The following is a 16,964-nucleotide window of genomic DNA, read 5'->3' as shown; positions in this document are numbered from 1 at the left end:
GGTTTAAGAACGCTGCCACAGATGCTATGGGATAATCTGCCTCCACCTTTATGTCTCCTCCTAATCTCTAAAATGATTTAAGATCTCTTCCTGAATGTGTTAGCAAGAATATTGAGTTAATGCTATCAGTATAAATGATCAATCCTTTTTTGAATCTTGTTACATTTTTGGCCTCCATAACATCTTATGGCAGTGAGTTCCACAGGTAATTATGCATTGTGTTAAAAATTCTTTCATCAGTTTTGAATTTGTGACCATTTAATTTCATTGCAAGTTTCCTCTTGGTTGCATTATGAGATAAGTAGAACAGGAGTTCCTGATCTATCTTCTGTAGGCCATTTGTTATTTTATATGCTCTTTTCATGTCTACTTTCTAAGGCAAACACCACCAGTCTTTACAGTCAGTCAGAGTCCTGGATTAAAATCTTTTTCCTTATGATTTACACTTAAGTAAACATTTGAACTCTCAAAATGTGACTGCACCCTTTGAAAGCCAGAGTAACCTTGTTTTCTATTATGAAAGCATTATTAACAACCTGAGTAGATCAGTGGGAGGATGCATATGGTTATTTCCTTGTGACTGTCCCTCTCTGTACCGGTTATGCCCTGACACGTAGTTATTTTATGCACATTATAAAACTATTAATAAGCCAGTCCCTTATATAATGCCACCAGATATTGGGAGCACCGATATGCTATATAAAGGTTACAGGCATGAAGTAAATCTGCATGTATCTTTCCCTTTGAATACAGGCTTTTATTTTTTTCATCCAAGTTTAATGCCCCTCTAAATAACTTGAATAAATTTACATGTAATAAATGGTGATGTTAACATTTGTAACCTGTTTTCCTTGTTAGGTTAGTGCAAATCAAACTGAGTGGCTGAGTGTATGCTCACTATTCAGCTGTACACATTTCTGCTGAGAAAAGGAACTTGCTTGAAGATTTCCAGGCTGCTCCAAAGGCAAAATGTGACTTTGGGCAAGCAGTTCTTGTCTCTGGGGCCTGAGAGACCCATTCTAGGCTGCTTGCAGGCTGCAGTCAGTGCTTTGGCAGAGTCAGCTGCGGGGGCTGGTGACTCACCACCACAGAGGAGAATCAACAAGGCTTCAGAAAATACAAATCAGACGTCTCTTTGCTGAGTGCACGGCTCTAGCCACGAACGGGGGAAGGATGAAAGCTACGTTGCCTCTGCACTGTTAGAACATTGTACAGCCACAGTTTAAAGAGAAGATGTAGCCCGCCTAAGTCAAACATTTTTACACATGAACAACAATACACAGATTCATTTACCTTCCTCAGTCCCCATGGGTTAGAGTTTTATGGAAGAGTCGAGTTATTTAAGAAGAGAACAGGTCCATTGTTTTGCCTACACAACAGAACTGCTTTAATATCTTCACAGGAAGTGAGATAGTGTGCCGCTGGGTTGGATTAGTCAGCCCTGTATATCTCTGACAGAGAATGCTTCATATACACCTGTAGAGAGGGGGTTCATGAAGTGCTTTTCCAGGACATGTGCAGGAAGGAATAATCATGGGCTTATTGTTAAAACAAAGGCCTGAGAGTCTTCAGTCATGGGTTCAACCCCAAGTTTGGCCACCCACTTGCGGTACTCCTGAGCCTCAGTCTTCCCATCTGCAAAATGGGGAGAATACCTCCCACATAGGGGTGTTGTGCAGGTTCTTTTAAATACACCTGGAGGTCTGGGGATGGAAGATGCAACAGAACTCCATTGTATTGCTACCACTGTGTACCACAGATGAGTTGGTGCAAATGTATTGTAATGTCCTATTTCAAAAGATGGGTCAATTATGCAACCTACTGAACACCAGTAAGGTCATATCCTCCCCAGGATATTGGGCAATGTCCTCCCACCTGCCTGCAGAATAAAAATCCCTAGGTATGGCAGAGGGAAGGCAGGGGAGGAACTTTTCACTATTGAAGGCCTGTGACAATGTTGTTCTCTGGACTGTGGGTACATGAAAAACAGCCAGTGTATTTCTGGATGTCACAGGGTTCACTCACCACTTCGGCACCTCCTGCTGGCCGTCACAGGGATTAGCTCTGCTAGCCCGTGTGCCCTCTTCTGGTGGTGCCTCGCCCCTCATTGGCTGCACCTGCAGACCCACCTCAGTGCAAGTACTGCAGCGTCCTCTTCCTGACTCAGTCTTCTGGCCACGTCACTGTTTGTGTTTATCTCAGTTCTAAAGTGTAGCCAGTGGCGAGTTGGGGGGGGACCTGGGCACACCCACTACTCTGGGTCTTGGCCTAGGGACCCTGTAGCTATCAGCCTCCTGATGTTTCTCCTTAACGTCTCACCAGTGCTACTTCAAATTCCCTGGGCCACTTCCCCAGCACCTTCTTCACCCTCTTCCCAGGGCCTCGAGCCTGCAAGTCCTAGCAGCCAGCCAGGAGTGCTCTCTAGCTCCCATGGTCCCTGCTAGCAGCTGCCCTGTATGAGGCGCTACCCTCCTGCAGCCCTCTAGGAACCCAGTCCTCTCCCTGGGGCTCCCTGCAGTAATGGAAACACTCTGGCCAGAAGCTCCCTTTTATATGGACCTGCTATGCCCTGATGGGCTGTTCCTCACAGCCCCTCTCCTATTGGCTGTTCCCTGCACAGCCTGTCTAGGCTGCTTTTAACCCCTTCCCTGCCAGTGTGGGGTGGATGCCTCATCACACTGCATGCAAATTTAGGCAATAGGCGGTCAATGAAGATTTATGAATGGCACAGGGCTAGAGAATAAGGGATTTTCAGCCACTAAAAACTCCAAAGTTAGGTGCTCATCTCGCTTTGGGAATGAGAACAACCCCCAAGTTACATCGCCGAAATTTCCATAACATCTTTCATGCTGAAGGATCTCTGAGGCCTTAAACAGAAAACAGGAACCACTTCACCCAACCCCAACCCACCTCAGCTGGGGAACACGACGGCTGCTCCAAACGCACACGGCGCCACAAAACCTGGAAGGACACGACGTGGGAGAGGAGAGTGGTCTCAAAATGCAGCTGCAAGGGGGAAATCTGGGTGAGCAGAATGTAATTAGAATTCAACCAGGATCCGGGGCCTAACATCTGAATGGGGTCTTCAGAACCCACAGGTTGTTAGCCCCTTTGTTTTATGTTATCTCCTACAGCAAAACCTCCGCAGCACCATGACCCCTAACTATACAGTAGGGCCCTGATTGATTCAGGGCAGTCTACGGAGGTATTACCTAATGACACCACCACCACTAGGTAGTACCTTCCAGCTGTTTCTGAGTGCTGCAATGGCCACTTACCATCTGACCAGTATTGTCCCATTGTTCCCTTGTGCTGTCTGTGGTATTCACATACTGCCTCTGATCTTAGGCAAAGATTGTCAACTCTTCCAGGCAAAGATGGTCTTTTTGTTCTGGGTTTGTGCAGCACCTAACACAAAGGAGCCCTGGTCATGGACCAAGATGCTACTGCAAGAATTACAAGCAATACCACCACCAGCTATTCCCCACCCCGCTTACCTTCCACACTCCAAAGCTGTATTGATGTTGGGACAGTCAAGCTGTGAACATCTTTTAACATTCCAACCTACTGCTCCAAATAAAATAGTTCTAATTGGAAGAAACCACGCGCCATGCAATGTCAGTGATTTGCAGCAGTGGCTGATCACTTGTCAATTTATCACATGGCTGTGAAAAATTCTTGCAAATTCTTGCAAAAATGTCATGTCTCTGTCACATTTGTTATAGGTTTTTATTTCCTTGTGAATGAAAGAAACACTACAGACTTATTCAAGAAAAAAAAAACTTTTTATAGGCCTAGGATCCTTCTTTCACAGTACAACGCAACAGTAAAAGATAAACAGAAAGTGCAATAATGATCATCAACTATCACAAGCCAACTGCACAAACACCACAACTACTGAAGTTAATGCCATTACTGGACAATTCAACAATATTAGAAGAAATCAAAACTTGATCAACAGTGCTTTTTCATGTGCAAAACCCAAGTCAATTCAATTTACAGATGAGAGGATTCCCAAAGGGTGACTTCTCTAAATCTTTATAAAAGCACTGCAAAATTGTGTATCTGGGGCTGTTTTACATATTTGGCAAAAGATCTACAGACCTGAGTGCCAGGGGTGCTAAACATTCACCACTCCCTTTGAAGTAAGTGGAAATTTGTAGGTTCTCAACACCACTGAAGATCAAGCCCTCTGTATTCTCCACTACAATAGGATAAAGGAAATAGTTTACTGTTAGTTTGAGCTGTTTCTACAGTCACTCCTGAATCTCAGCTTTGATTGATTCACTCATTCTGTATTTATTTTTAAAGCAGTCCTTATATTATGTTTAACACACAATATAATTCCTGACTCCACAAAAATATACACACTAGAATATTTCTCTAAAATACTTCAATAATCAATTAAAATGTTAATTGACATCAAAAGCCTAGGACTTTAGTAATGTGTTGGCAATTCAAATACTGCAGCTAATGTATTAAAGCTGGAGAGAGAAACACATTAACAACAATTAATAGGAGTTAATTCCAGCCATTGCCAGGTGAGTCTTGATTTCTCACAGGATTTTAGGCTATGAGGCAATGCATGCTGGCCCTAACTCCAAACCAAAGGCCTTGTCTAGGGTAGGATTTATGGTGTGACAGTAGCATATTAGCTAATGCCTTCTTACTAACGCGTTTTAAAAGTTGAGCATTGCCTAGTTTTGAACTTGACCAGTTCCAAACATAAAGGCTGCGTGCAAACACATTCTAACACCACACCTTTCGTCCTAGGCTAGACAGAACCAGTGAGGCTTTTGCCACTGCTTCCGATAAATACCGGATGAGGCCCTGGCTGCTAGGGACACTTCAGCACACCCAGTGCAAAGTGGGTGAGGTGATATCTTTGATTGGACCAGCTTCCGTTAGTGAAAAAAAAAAAAAAGCTTTTGAGCTTACGCAGAGCTCTTCTTGAGACCTGTGTAACCTCAAAAGCTTGTCTCTTTCACCAAGAGAAGTTGGTCCAATCAAAGATATTACCTAACCCACGGTGTGTGTGTCTCTCTCATATAAGCTGGGACCAACATAGCTACAACGACACTGCAAACAATTTTCAGGAATTGTCTCTTAGGAATGTCTATGCAGCATCTGGGAGGGTGCTTCCCAATGCAGGTATATAGACATATGCTAGCTCACCAAAAATAGCAGCGTGGCCGCAGCGGCACAAACTGGTAGCGATGAAGGGGTCGGACAGAATTGGACGGGGATAGCTAGCTGGAGCCATCACTGCCACACTGCTATTTTAGCGTGTTAGCTTGAGCAGAGGTAGTGCATTTGTCTACCTGCCTTGGGAAGCACCTCGAAGCCACAGTCTAGACGTATTCTTATAGGAATTCTGACTGGGATCGGAGTGATTGGGCATTTCTCCACTGAAACTATTAAGTGGGCAAAGCTGGGGGTCTACAGTGCTCTGACAGCAGTGAATTCTCACGGGGAGAGATTGGGAAGCAATCTCAAATTGCTTTGAATATCTAGTAACTGAAGAAATCAGATGATGCACTCTTATCAGCGGCATATCTGAACAACAATAGCTGCGTTTTCCACATTCTGTGGTATCAGCATGGATCTTTGTAAATTGAATTCACAGTCACCCAGCATACAGAGGAAAAAACAGGAGGTAGTTATTTAACCTACCTCTTTTTAAAAAGGCAAAATAAAAAAATATTTGATGTATAATGGTGCAGCAGCCAAGAATCAACACGTTAACTTTTTTCTTTCTTTTTCGAACACATGAAGTTAAGATACAGACATAATATAAAACTCACACTGCATGGAACCCCTGCATAGCAGGGAACAAACCGGCTAGCACTAAACAACAAATGGGTATGTTAACAGCTAAAACTGCCATTTACTGGGTGCAATGAAGATTCTTATTTCCTAAAATGTAAATGCAGAATGTACACAGTTCTAGAGTCCTATAGAAAAAACCTGCACATTTTGCTTGAAAAGGAAAACAAAATTTCTTGGGGATATTTTAACAGCAAAATATTAGTTCCACTTCAGTAATTTTAAGGCAATTATTTAGACCTGAGAAAACGAAAGAAGGTAATTTTATTTTCTGAACTACAAATATACACTCAGTCAAAGCAACGTCACTAGGAGTTGTGAGTGCTCAGACATCTCTTAGGAGCCGGTCCCGTGCTACCCTGAGGAAGCGCGCTCTTGTTTTAACAGAGTGAGTCAGTGCTAACTCTGAAATCAGCCTAGTGTGTGTATTTGTGACTGTGAAAGGACTGGTTGATTGTGTGGCTAAAAATAAATTAAAATTACACGCGGTTAAGTTCTAGGTTGGAATTTTTTTCTTGGGGAAAGCAAGAAATAAGAGTTCTCAGCTTCTTAAATTTTCACTGCACCTTTAGCCATTCCCATCATTGAAGAATAAATCCTAGTACTCTAATGTGAAATAGCAAATTGTTCTGTGCTCTTCCTTGGAAAAATGTAAAAACATGGAAGCTCACAAACATTTATTATAAACAGTAAGAGACATGAAAATGAATCAGGGAGGAGATTATAGTAACTCCTTAGCATGCAGTGTATCAAACAAAGTGCAACAATTTCAACTAGACAGGAGGACAGACGACTCCCTTTCAGTACCACCTCATTTTCTAAATACCTCTTAAGAAATCTGCATGTATAGTTTCAATCTACAACCTTCACACTTCCAGTTTGGATAGGTGCGACTCCGTGGTATAGCATGGAACAGCAGTAGACTTGTACGTTTCTTTAGTTTCCTCAATGACTAATTAGTAAAAGAGCTTCAATCGCATGAGACATGGCCCCTTCCCAAAATTCAGAACTCAATCACCTGTTAAAAATGTGTTTGTTGTCTTTAGAAAAGCTGTTTAAGACACAGCTGAAATGCAGACTCACCAACTACAAAGCCTGTGCAATAAGCCTCATGCAGCTCGTGTGTGATCAATTCTTTCCCTCGAATACTACTGCAAAACCCAAACTGCGACCCTCTGGGCCCCAATCTGAAAAGTCACACATCATGGTGACCCACCCTGGACCAGAGGAAGGCTGGGAATGGCTTCTGCTGATGCCCCATTATCTAAACAGTGGCTTGAGTCACTTCAGAGCAAAACGCTCCCTTTCCTTCCCAGGAGCAAACCATTCTGAGTCAATGCCGCCTTACAGCTCCTCCTGGCCTGGAGAAAAGGGGATCCCGGCTCAGACTCAAATACAGCAGTGCAGAGTACGACTGGCTACTAGACCATCAGGCCAATCTCTGAGCAGAGATTTTGCCAATATTATAATGTGAGTATCTGACAATCAGAGATATGAGAGACAAAACAGTCGTCATGTGACTAACAAGCAATTTACATCTTTAGCTGACACCTCCCTAACCACTCTAGGTAGGGCAAAGCAAGGCAACATTTCATTTGTCATTCCGGTCTCTGTCAAGCTGAATTCTGAGTGCTAACAACTGAGAAATCAGCCACTTTCCCTACCTAGCTGGGACCTAAGGCCATACATCACACCACTTGAAAAGAAGTCCACCATGTGCAAAGGATTATTATGCTAAAAACTACTTTCTTTCTACACAGTGCAGTCAGCATGGTTTTCAACTTAAGAAACTGCAGCTTGCTCTTCACAAGCCATCTTGTAGAGAATATTTATATTCTTCTGACACCATATAAATAATATTTATACAGCTTAGACATTCTGAGACATGCATTAGATTTTAGGTAGTACATATTTCTTCGTGATCACATATGCAGATATTATTGTCAATTAAACTGAGCAACGTAAATCTTACGCTGGGCCATGTCTTGCACTATCTACCAAACTCGACGGAGGCTCAGAATCATCCATGGGAAGGACCAGGCGTGTCCCCCGTATGACAAGTTCATGGTCCCCAAATGCCAGCTCCCTATCCAATGCATCTTCAGAACTGTTTCCCACAATCCTCCTCGACGTGCCACTGGAAGTGATAGAATCTGCGTTCACAGTAGAATCCCCATATGTCAAGCTGATGTCTCCATCATTCAAAATAAGGTCGGAATCATCATCCTTCAGCTGCTCTTGATTCTGAATAATAAACAGAGTCAAGAGTTTATTTGCTTATTGGTTTCTTATATATACGGCTAGAATTGGTCCCAAAGTCTGAGAACCACCACCAACAGACGAGAAGCAGTATTCAGTGATGGATTCTCCTTCACATCTCTGACCACAAAGTCGTGCCCTCAAAGACTTCCTCAATCCAAAGACACAGGCATGAGATATTAGCTTAACTGAGTGAGGACAAGAAGGGCTTTCAGGTCAAAGTTTCTTCTGAGCTGTCACTTCTCACTAAACTCTTGGTAGGGACAGAGTCCATCATAAGAGGCTATCATGTACAACAGTTCACAAATGACCAGATGCATTATGGGTACTAAGAACTGCTGGTGTTTGGATTCTATAAACAGTTTGACCCTGACTGGCTATTTTCTGGTTTCTAATTCAATCCATCCACTGTGGTAAATGTCATGATCACCACGTGGTATGGAAGACACAACCACCTCCAAGGCCACGGTCACTTTGTGACCAATTATTTTCAGCTGTGAAGGCAAACTGCACAAGGGAGGTACTTCATCTGCCAGAATAAGCATCTGACTTTCCATAAAGCTCCCAGCATCAGCTGTTTCATGGAGCAGGAGTCCCAAGATAGTTCCCAACAGTGATCCATGTGTTGGCAACACAGTGGTGAAGTGAAAAAGCTGATGAATAAATACTTTTACTATATTCTATAACTTTAGATAACAGAGGAAAAACCCCAAAACACTGGACTTAAGGAATCAGTGTCCATCCTCCAGAAAGCGGACAGAAAGATAAATACATCTGATTCACACAACACTGGGGCAGAAAGAGCACATTTGGCAGACTAGTACTAGACTTACTTCATAAGCCTGGGGACTCGTCAGGCATCTGGCAACAGGTCCGCAGCAACTAGGCAGTGTCGTTGTGAGAGGAGGGCCACTGTGCGTCAACAGAGGCTTCAGATAGCTGTGGGGTGTGTTAAGGCAGAGACGGAGCAAAGCTGTATTTATAAATCAAAGCACACAATGCCATGGGGCTGAAATACAAAGCTGAGACAGGGCACAAAATTTAAACATTTCTGTTGATTAGGGAGCCAAGAAAGAACACAGCACCGAGCAGCCCTGCTGAGAACACAGCATCAAGCAACAGAGGTAAGAAGTCAGTCAAGCCTACGTCAGACCCTTTGCGTAGCTGCTGATTCTGCTATTTGCTGTGCGCATCCCTTCGCACATGCTACAGCTGTTCTTTGGCAAGCGTCTCCGGCAGACTGTCTCAGGGCGAAATGTCACTTCATCTTCTACTTTCTGGGTGTGTTTAAGGGCAAACAGCAAAGGTTTTGGGTGGGATTTTCAAGAGTGCCTAAGGCATTGTCTTCTCTAGGAATGGGGGGGCATCCTTCTCTCGTGTTAGCTACTGTATGGGACTAACAGGAGGTAAAATAGTGAAGCAAAGGCAGTTAGCAGTTCGCACACAAGTTAGCAGGCCAAGGCAAACCCTGGGCTCTCCAAGTCTTTACCTCAGCCTCCTAACTCATGTGCAAACTACGAACCACCCTGTCTTCACTAGGATTTCATCTCGAGCCAGTTACTGCACGGTAGCTAACGTCAGGTAAGAACACATCTTTTTTGCTTAATGACGATGTGCCCTGTGTGACTTAAGGAGCATAAGTTCCAATGACTTTCAGTGGGACTTGAGCTCCTAAGTTACTTTGGAAAATCCCATCATTGGGTTAGCAAAAGTGTTGAAGAGACTAAAACCATGACCGGATTCCAAATCTAGTTCCGCAGCCACATGCTGGAGCTTGGGCCCAGCTGTTTGCCCCTGCGTGAAGCATTCACTTCCTTCCTACATGCTAGTCAGTAGTTTTCCCCCGGACAAAAAGCTGCAGCTGCTATTGGCACAGGCAGCACAGAGACCTGCTAATGCTCAGCAGAACAAGCTCAATGTTGAAACCATTTTGTTTCCGAGAGGCTTATGTCGCCTCTTTATTTAAAAAAAGCCTTCTTCCCACTTCCTGCATTAAAGAATACAGAGCATTTTACAAGGACTATGGTGCTTCAGCTAAAACACAGCAACCAGTTCCAAACATAAATTGTAAAGGAAATCTAGATATTTGGGACCATCCAAATGAAAGACACGAGGAAACACGATTGCAACCCAATGAACAGGGAAACGAGCGTAATGAACATGCCAGAACACAGTCCCAGTTAAACACCCTTTTCTAAAAAGGGCACCACCACCACTTTTCCAGCAGACAGCACCTTTCGTAAGAGCCTGGCAAATCACTTCACTATTAATTCATTGCGATGCATTAGGACAAACGAGACAGGCACAGCGAAAATTCAGAATGTTTTAACAGGACAGGAAAGGAAAGGGCTGAGAAGAGCCTCAGAACTTATTACTGGACTCTTGCCACAAGAACCACACACACACGGAACTTAAATAATTCCATATCGTGATCCTTATTGTGAGCCGAGCCATTCATATAAAACCGTGGGTGGTAAGAGTTGGATAAATTCTCACAGGTGCGGACATTATAAGTAGTAAAGAAGAACAATGGATCAGTTAACGCTGGCTACTCCATTCCCAGGGGACAAAGCATGCGCTGAGTTAACAGGGTTACTCAGATGGGCCAGATTTTGGATCTTACGTGTCCTTATTTCCATTAAGGATACTTGTGATCAAAGTTGTACCACAGCCTGAACAGCCAGGCACTTTCCGCTTTCGTACTCCTCCTTTCACTTTCCGGGACACCCTGCAACAAGAGTAATAAGTTAAATCATGACTGCACAATGCAATTCTCTTTCTCTAGGAACAGGATCGGCATGAAAACCCATTGTTCTGATTATACGTATAAGTTGAGGAAGAGGGGTTCTCCAACTTTTTCATAGAGAATAATGAATTAAGATGCTAAAACACACACACACACATTCTTTTGGCAATCGTGTAACATCCTTATGGTGCCTTCAGCAATTGCTTACATGGCAATTAATACTTGTGAGGTATTTCATCTGAAGCGTCTTTTAACACAGTTTAGCAAGCAGAAATAAGAAGGTGCAGCCTGTACCATGTGACCAGCCAAACAATCTCTGCATTAGACGTGTTAGTACTGCTCAACCTCAGAAACCACTTCCTTCTACCACCTTTCCAGTGCAAACCCTCACTCCTGCGACAATTTGAAGTGGAAATACACATCGTGCCCAAGAGAAGTGGAGCAGGAGGAGAGATAGCTCAGTGGTTTGAGCATTGGCCCACTAAACCCAGGGTTGTCAGTTCAATCCTCAAGGGGGCTATTTAAGGGTTTGGGGCAAAAATCTGTCTGGGGATTGGTCCTGCTTTGAGCAGGGGATTGGACTAGATGACCTCCTGAGGTCCCTTCCAACTCTGATATTCTATGACTTCCTTGTCTAATGTTATTTGTCCCTATAACAGAGCCAACTTGTTGGGGCAGAGGCCATGTTTTTTAATGCCCACCAGTGCAATGTGCTGCTTTTGAAAAATCAAGAAGCTGAGCACAGAAAACATCTGATCCATTACAGTGTTTGCTACTCAAATGACATTATTTCTTAAAGAAGAGATTTTTATATGCAGATGCAGCAGAGTCCTGTGGCACCTTATAGACTAACAGACGTATTGGAGCATGAGCTTTCGTGGTTGATGCATCCGACGAAGTGGGTATTCACCCACGAAAGCTCATGCTCCAATACGTCTGTTAGTCTATAAGGTGCCACAGGACTCTTTGCTGCTTTTACAGATCCAGACTAACACGGCTACCCCTCTGATATATGCAGATGCTTCACATGGATTCACTGTTTTTGCCATTTGAACAAGAATATTTTCTTCAATCAAATATTTCATAGAAGTTTGGCTTGCAGACTGATGGGTCTGGGCTCCTCCTAACAGTATCTTAGTAATCACAGAGAACAGAACACCCCACACACAGGTCTCATTATGCATGGGACCCTCGCAAGCAGAACCCTAGTGATTTCAGTGAGAACTCCAAATACAGAGCAGCTCAGGCACTAACGGTGCAGGTTGCCAAGGAGAATGGTTGCGTGCTATTTTATCAGAGCACATTTTATTAATTCTGATGGGGCATTGCATGAGTCTTCATCTTAGAGCGAAGTATTTTCTGTTTTACAAAATAAACAAATGCAGTACGGCAACGGCGGTGTGAACAAACAGTGGTGTGCGACAACCCGAGGGTTAAGAATACCGCGGCAGATACAGGAAAGACAATATCATCAAAGGAAACTGCTGTAAAGTGTGACACGTTGGAATAAAGAAGAGGAAGGGTTTAAGTATTATTAAAGATCAAACACCTCAGTAGCAGGAAAATTAGGGTTCTGGTCTTAAAACCCAGTCACACTCCAACTTTAGGGCACTCTGCATATAGCATGTCTTGAAATTCAAAATCAAATGGGTAAAGGTTTTTTGGCTCCTATGCTTATGTTTAGAAAAGGTTTTACAGCAAGGGAGAGAGGGACTGTACCAGGGAATAGATGGAAGTGACAATATACAGAGTATTGTGATGCTTTTCCCACTACCTTCTTTCAGGTTTAGTTATCTTAGACGTGTCCCTTCTTTCATATTTTCACCTAATGGCACTAAAAGCCTCCACCTACCCCAGGGCTGGCATGGAAGAGAGAAAGAGCACTCGGATGTATGTGTAAACCACTCACGTGGTTCTATGTAACCTTCTGCCATCAGACATGTGTGCAAGTCCCTAGATAAAGGTTCATGTGGAAGCAGTTAAGGAACAATATTTACCAAGTGTTCTTGATCCGAATCCACACCGACCCTGCGGAGGAGAACACAAGGAAATGGTTAGCGCGAACACAAACAATCCCACAGACATGCGTGACAGTCTTTAGAGGAGCTCTCTTTTAGGTTTGGATTCATAGCAGGCTAAATACATTCATCAGCTTTTCCTATCAGAGGGGTAGGGTCAGATTTGGCTCCAATCATACGGGAGAGACTGCCCATAATGGACAAACATTGATACGCAGCACAAGCCTATCGCAGAATTTCCAGTTTCCACACACTGTTCAGCCACGCCCCCAGGCCTGGATTAGCACCCATCATGGCAGCTCAAGGCTGACGTCCCACTGACGACTATATAGGTGTGCCATGTGTTTAAATGTTTTCCTGAACTGGCACCAGAACTGTGTGAGGAAACCGGTCTGATGTGCCTGTACTGAGCACGGTTCCAGAGCGTGCTAATGCACCTCACTTGCAATATTCAAAATCCAGCCCTCTCTCCCCACAAGTGTGCTAACAGTGCTGCGTAAGTACAAGTAAATGCATTCAGAGGCCACGGTGACAACACACATCTGGACTGGCCTTAGTTGTGGGCAGGGTTTACGAAAATGAACCTGTGCACTGATGCCCAAAGGTAACCACCATCAGGAACACCTTATTTCAGAACCCAAGTTACCTATTGCTTCCACTCTGCTGCTGAACATTTGCCAGTTACCACAGTACAGTATGTATCTACAGCGACACCCAGTGGTGTCATTTCACTTGTATAACAAAGCAGTCTTCCATATAAACATAAAAGAACATGCAAAAATTGAACTGCTTTGGTTTTGCCTGGAAGTGAAAAAACAGGATTCCAGGCTTTATTCAGTCTTTTGTATTCTCATTTGAAAGGGCTGGAACATTTTCAGACTCTCTGTAAAATTAATGGCAGTTCTCCCAAGGTTGGCTCCTCTGCACACCCATGCCTTTTGGTTTGGTGGCTCTGCTGGGAGGCACCCAGCATGTATATTCAAAGCACCCAAACATTTCTGGTGTCATCGCTTGATGCAGAAGCCATCGGACACAAAGAGGGGGTGTGCGCATATACAGGGCATCACATAAGGAAGCATCTACCCTCCTTAAAATCCTCAATTCTGCATGTTTGGGAGAACAGTGGTAGAGGGGGAAAAAAGGAAATGAGTTTCTTTGATCAATCCATCATCCACACCTGTGAAAAACTCTTCAGGGCTGTAGGACCCCAATGCTTAAGCAGCACTTACTGCTGAGTCTCAGACAGTTTAAAGTACACAGCTGAAGGTGGCTGCGTCCATGGAAACAGATGTCAGATTGCCATAATGGGATAAGGGGATTGGAAATGACTGCTTCAGTTTTAAGGCCCAATCGTGAGATTCCAGAGTGGGGAAATCAGAGACTTGCACCTTGGGAGGAACCAAATAATACTGAGTCCTGCTATACTACTGCACTGGATTCCAGGGGGATCACTGCATTCTAGGAAAAGAGAGAATGGAGGACAAAGGTCTCACTCACCTGATATGCAAGCAAGATAACATGGCTGTAGTGCCACCGCCAAAAACCCAGACGGTGAAAAACACAATGAGGAGTGTTGTGCTGAACATCATCTGTCTAGCATAGGTGGCAGTGTCTCGAATGGCCAAGGCAAAAGCCATGGCACCTCGCAATCCTGAGAGGAAAGGCAAAGTGGTGAACTCCGGTAGCCTCATGAAATCTGCAGCCCATGCTGGTTCCCACTGTCCATCTCCAGGTTTCTACAAGCTCCAAACAGGGGTTTATTTAATCTAAGATGCATACCCTTGGCATCCTACAATCCTCTCCCTAGACTAACCGCACCCATTCTGCCTGCCAGGTTACTCGTGGCTGCAATCAAGTTCTCATCATCCCTTACATTTCCAGAGCACCTGCCACTGGAGGATCTCAAAGTGCCCCGATGAGCTGAGTGAAGCTGGCAATACAATCCCCATTTTAAAGATGAGGAAAACAAGCAGTGAGAGGTCAAGCGTTTTGCCCGAGGTCACAGCTGGTCCATGGCAGAGCTGAGAATGTATCCTGACCCCTTAAGCACTACACCATTTTGTATGTCACAGAGAAGAACTGTACTCAAAACTGATACTTTTATATTAACTAGCTAGGATGTGGATATCTGACGTGCGGCCCCGGTTTCACACGTAGCCCAGCTGAGTTTAAAGTCGGAGGAAGAATGTTTCAGGCTGTTGACACGGGGTGATTACTCGTGCATTCATGAGAGGGAGCGGCAGGGAAGAGACACAGGGACTGGGGTAACGTACCGGCAAACATCATCATGTGCTGGAGATTTGTTCCAATCTTGTTTCTTCTCCCCAAATTAAGTAAAAAGGACAGGGGATAAATATTAGCAGCTCTTCCCAGGAAGATGGCAAGCTACATTCGTACACACATTAAGGACATTTTTTCTTCAGTTCTTTTCCCACTATACCCTACATCTGCATTCAAAGTCAATTTCTATTGTACACCAGGATTCTTAAAAACTTGAAAAGTGTCCCATCCATTGCAATTAATGGACAGTAACCCAGCTTCAGGTGCTCCGATATCCCGGTGAGGGGAAAACTACAATCTTATCTAAGCAGAATCCAGGACTGCAGTTCAAGATAATCATAAAGAGACAAGTATAAACAAAAGAAACAAGACAAAGAATACAGTGCAAATTACACAGCAGGGAAGAGGGGGGAAAAAAATCACTAGTTCTCCATTCCACACGCTCCCCTCCAACTCATGTTCAACCTCAAAAACTATTAGCTGCATGTGTGTCAACTAGCAACAGTTACAGCAACTTTATCACCCTCAGGGACCTTTCTGGAGTTCAAGGTATCCTGACTGCGTCCATCTTTCTTGCTCAAGTCACTCTCCCAGGGGTACCATATTTCCAAACTTTGCTGGCGTTTGAAGGACACATGCTCTAAGGAAGGGCCAGTCCCTACAGATTATCCTGTGAAATGAAAGCTGTAAGAGTCCAGCCAGCAGGGAATAGTATCTCACAGTTTTCACAGCCTTAGGGATCCAACCCCTTCACATTTTTGCCTTTCCCTTTTAAACTGTACCTTTTAATACTGACGCCACCCACGGTAACAATAACCTTGAAGCCAGGTTCCAGTTCTGCCTACAAGAACATGCAAAAATCCTTCCCGCTTTTATTTTCTTTCCCGAATGTCATGAATTGCATGAGACACATCATCATACTGCTCATGAACATCCCCATTCCCTAAGCCAGTTTCCACTGCAGAGGCGCAATATACTACTCGTCTATTTCTCCAGGCAGGACTTCTTTGCTCTCCATCCCCTTAGCCATTGGCACAGCCTTGCAAAAAATCACGACCATTTACCACACCCGCCACAATATCTCTTGTCCAAAAAAAGCTCATGATATTTTACTCATCCATCAAAAACAAGTGACTCAACCCAGGCAAACGGGAGAAGACAATTTTACAAGGCTGTGTTGGTTTCCGTACAATCCCAAACTGAACTCACAACCCTCACTCTTTGTTCTGAGACACCCAGATTCCCTTTTAGTTGTCTGAGGACAAGCCCCCGGACTGCATTAGCACAAACCCCTGCAGAACGGCAAAGCCTTTAGTGCATTACTTGTAGGCACCAGCTCACGCTTTCATGCTGCTGATCTGAGAGGAATTTTTCAGATATTAGCCAAGCTTAACAGTCAATCCTGATCAACAGTGAAAGTCGGATGTAAATGGCTTTTTCTACCAGGAAGCGTTCCATCTTGCAAAACCACTACAGTTTTATTTAGTACCACAGGAACACGTGATAACCCTTAGTTCCTCAGCAGCACATTTACAATTCAATGCAGAGTTTCAGGCTGAGGTGGTTATAATATCCACTGACATGGACTAAAGTAACAGACATAAAAACTTGGCAAAAGCAGAGACTGACATCTTTAAAAATCATCAACCGAGACAAAACTGCATGAGGGCTTGTCTATACGGACAGGTAGTGTGCAGTAAGCTGGGGTGTGCATCTACAGCACACTCACCTGCTACGCACTAACTGGCTGTGTGAGCCATGTTACCTTGCACCAAATGCTCCGTACTGCATCCTGCCCTACTCCTGCCTGAAACACCACTAAATTGGGTTGCTCC

The 16,964-nt window shown here is 44.0% G+C and overlaps 1 protein-coding gene across 1 annotated transcript in view; it reads right to left on the bottom strand.

The window, feature by feature from the left end:
* Nucleotides 1-3,715: 3,715 nt before the first annotated feature.
* The window catches only part of SLC9A6 (solute carrier family 9 member A6), a 37,492-nt gene continuing 24,243 nt past the window's right edge, over nt 3,716-16,964 (bottom strand). Inside the window, exons 11-16 of the mRNA XM_045029858.1 lie at nt 15,123-15,234; nt 14,347-14,500; nt 12,829-12,859; nt 10,734-10,813; nt 8,919-9,024; nt 3,716-8,070 (exon numbers count right to left, since the gene is read on the bottom strand). Coding sequence (XP_044885793.1) covers nt 7,795-8,070; nt 8,919-9,024; nt 10,734-10,813; nt 12,829-12,859; nt 14,347-14,500; nt 15,123-15,234 — 759 coding nt within the window. The 3' untranslated portion in view covers nt 3,716-7,794. The remainder of the gene's footprint in view (nt 8,071-8,918; nt 9,025-10,733; nt 10,814-12,828; nt 12,860-14,346; nt 14,501-15,122; nt 15,235-16,964) is intronic.

The sequence above is a fragment of the Mauremys mutica genome, chromosome 9 (genome assembly GCF_020497125.1).
Source record: "Mauremys mutica isolate MM-2020 ecotype Southern chromosome 9, ASM2049712v1, whole genome shotgun sequence".
NCBI lineage: Eukaryota > Metazoa > Chordata > Testudines > Geoemydidae > Mauremys > Mauremys mutica.
The sequence above is the reverse complement of the archived record's forward strand: the minus strand, read 5'-3'. Positions and strand labels throughout refer to the sequence as shown.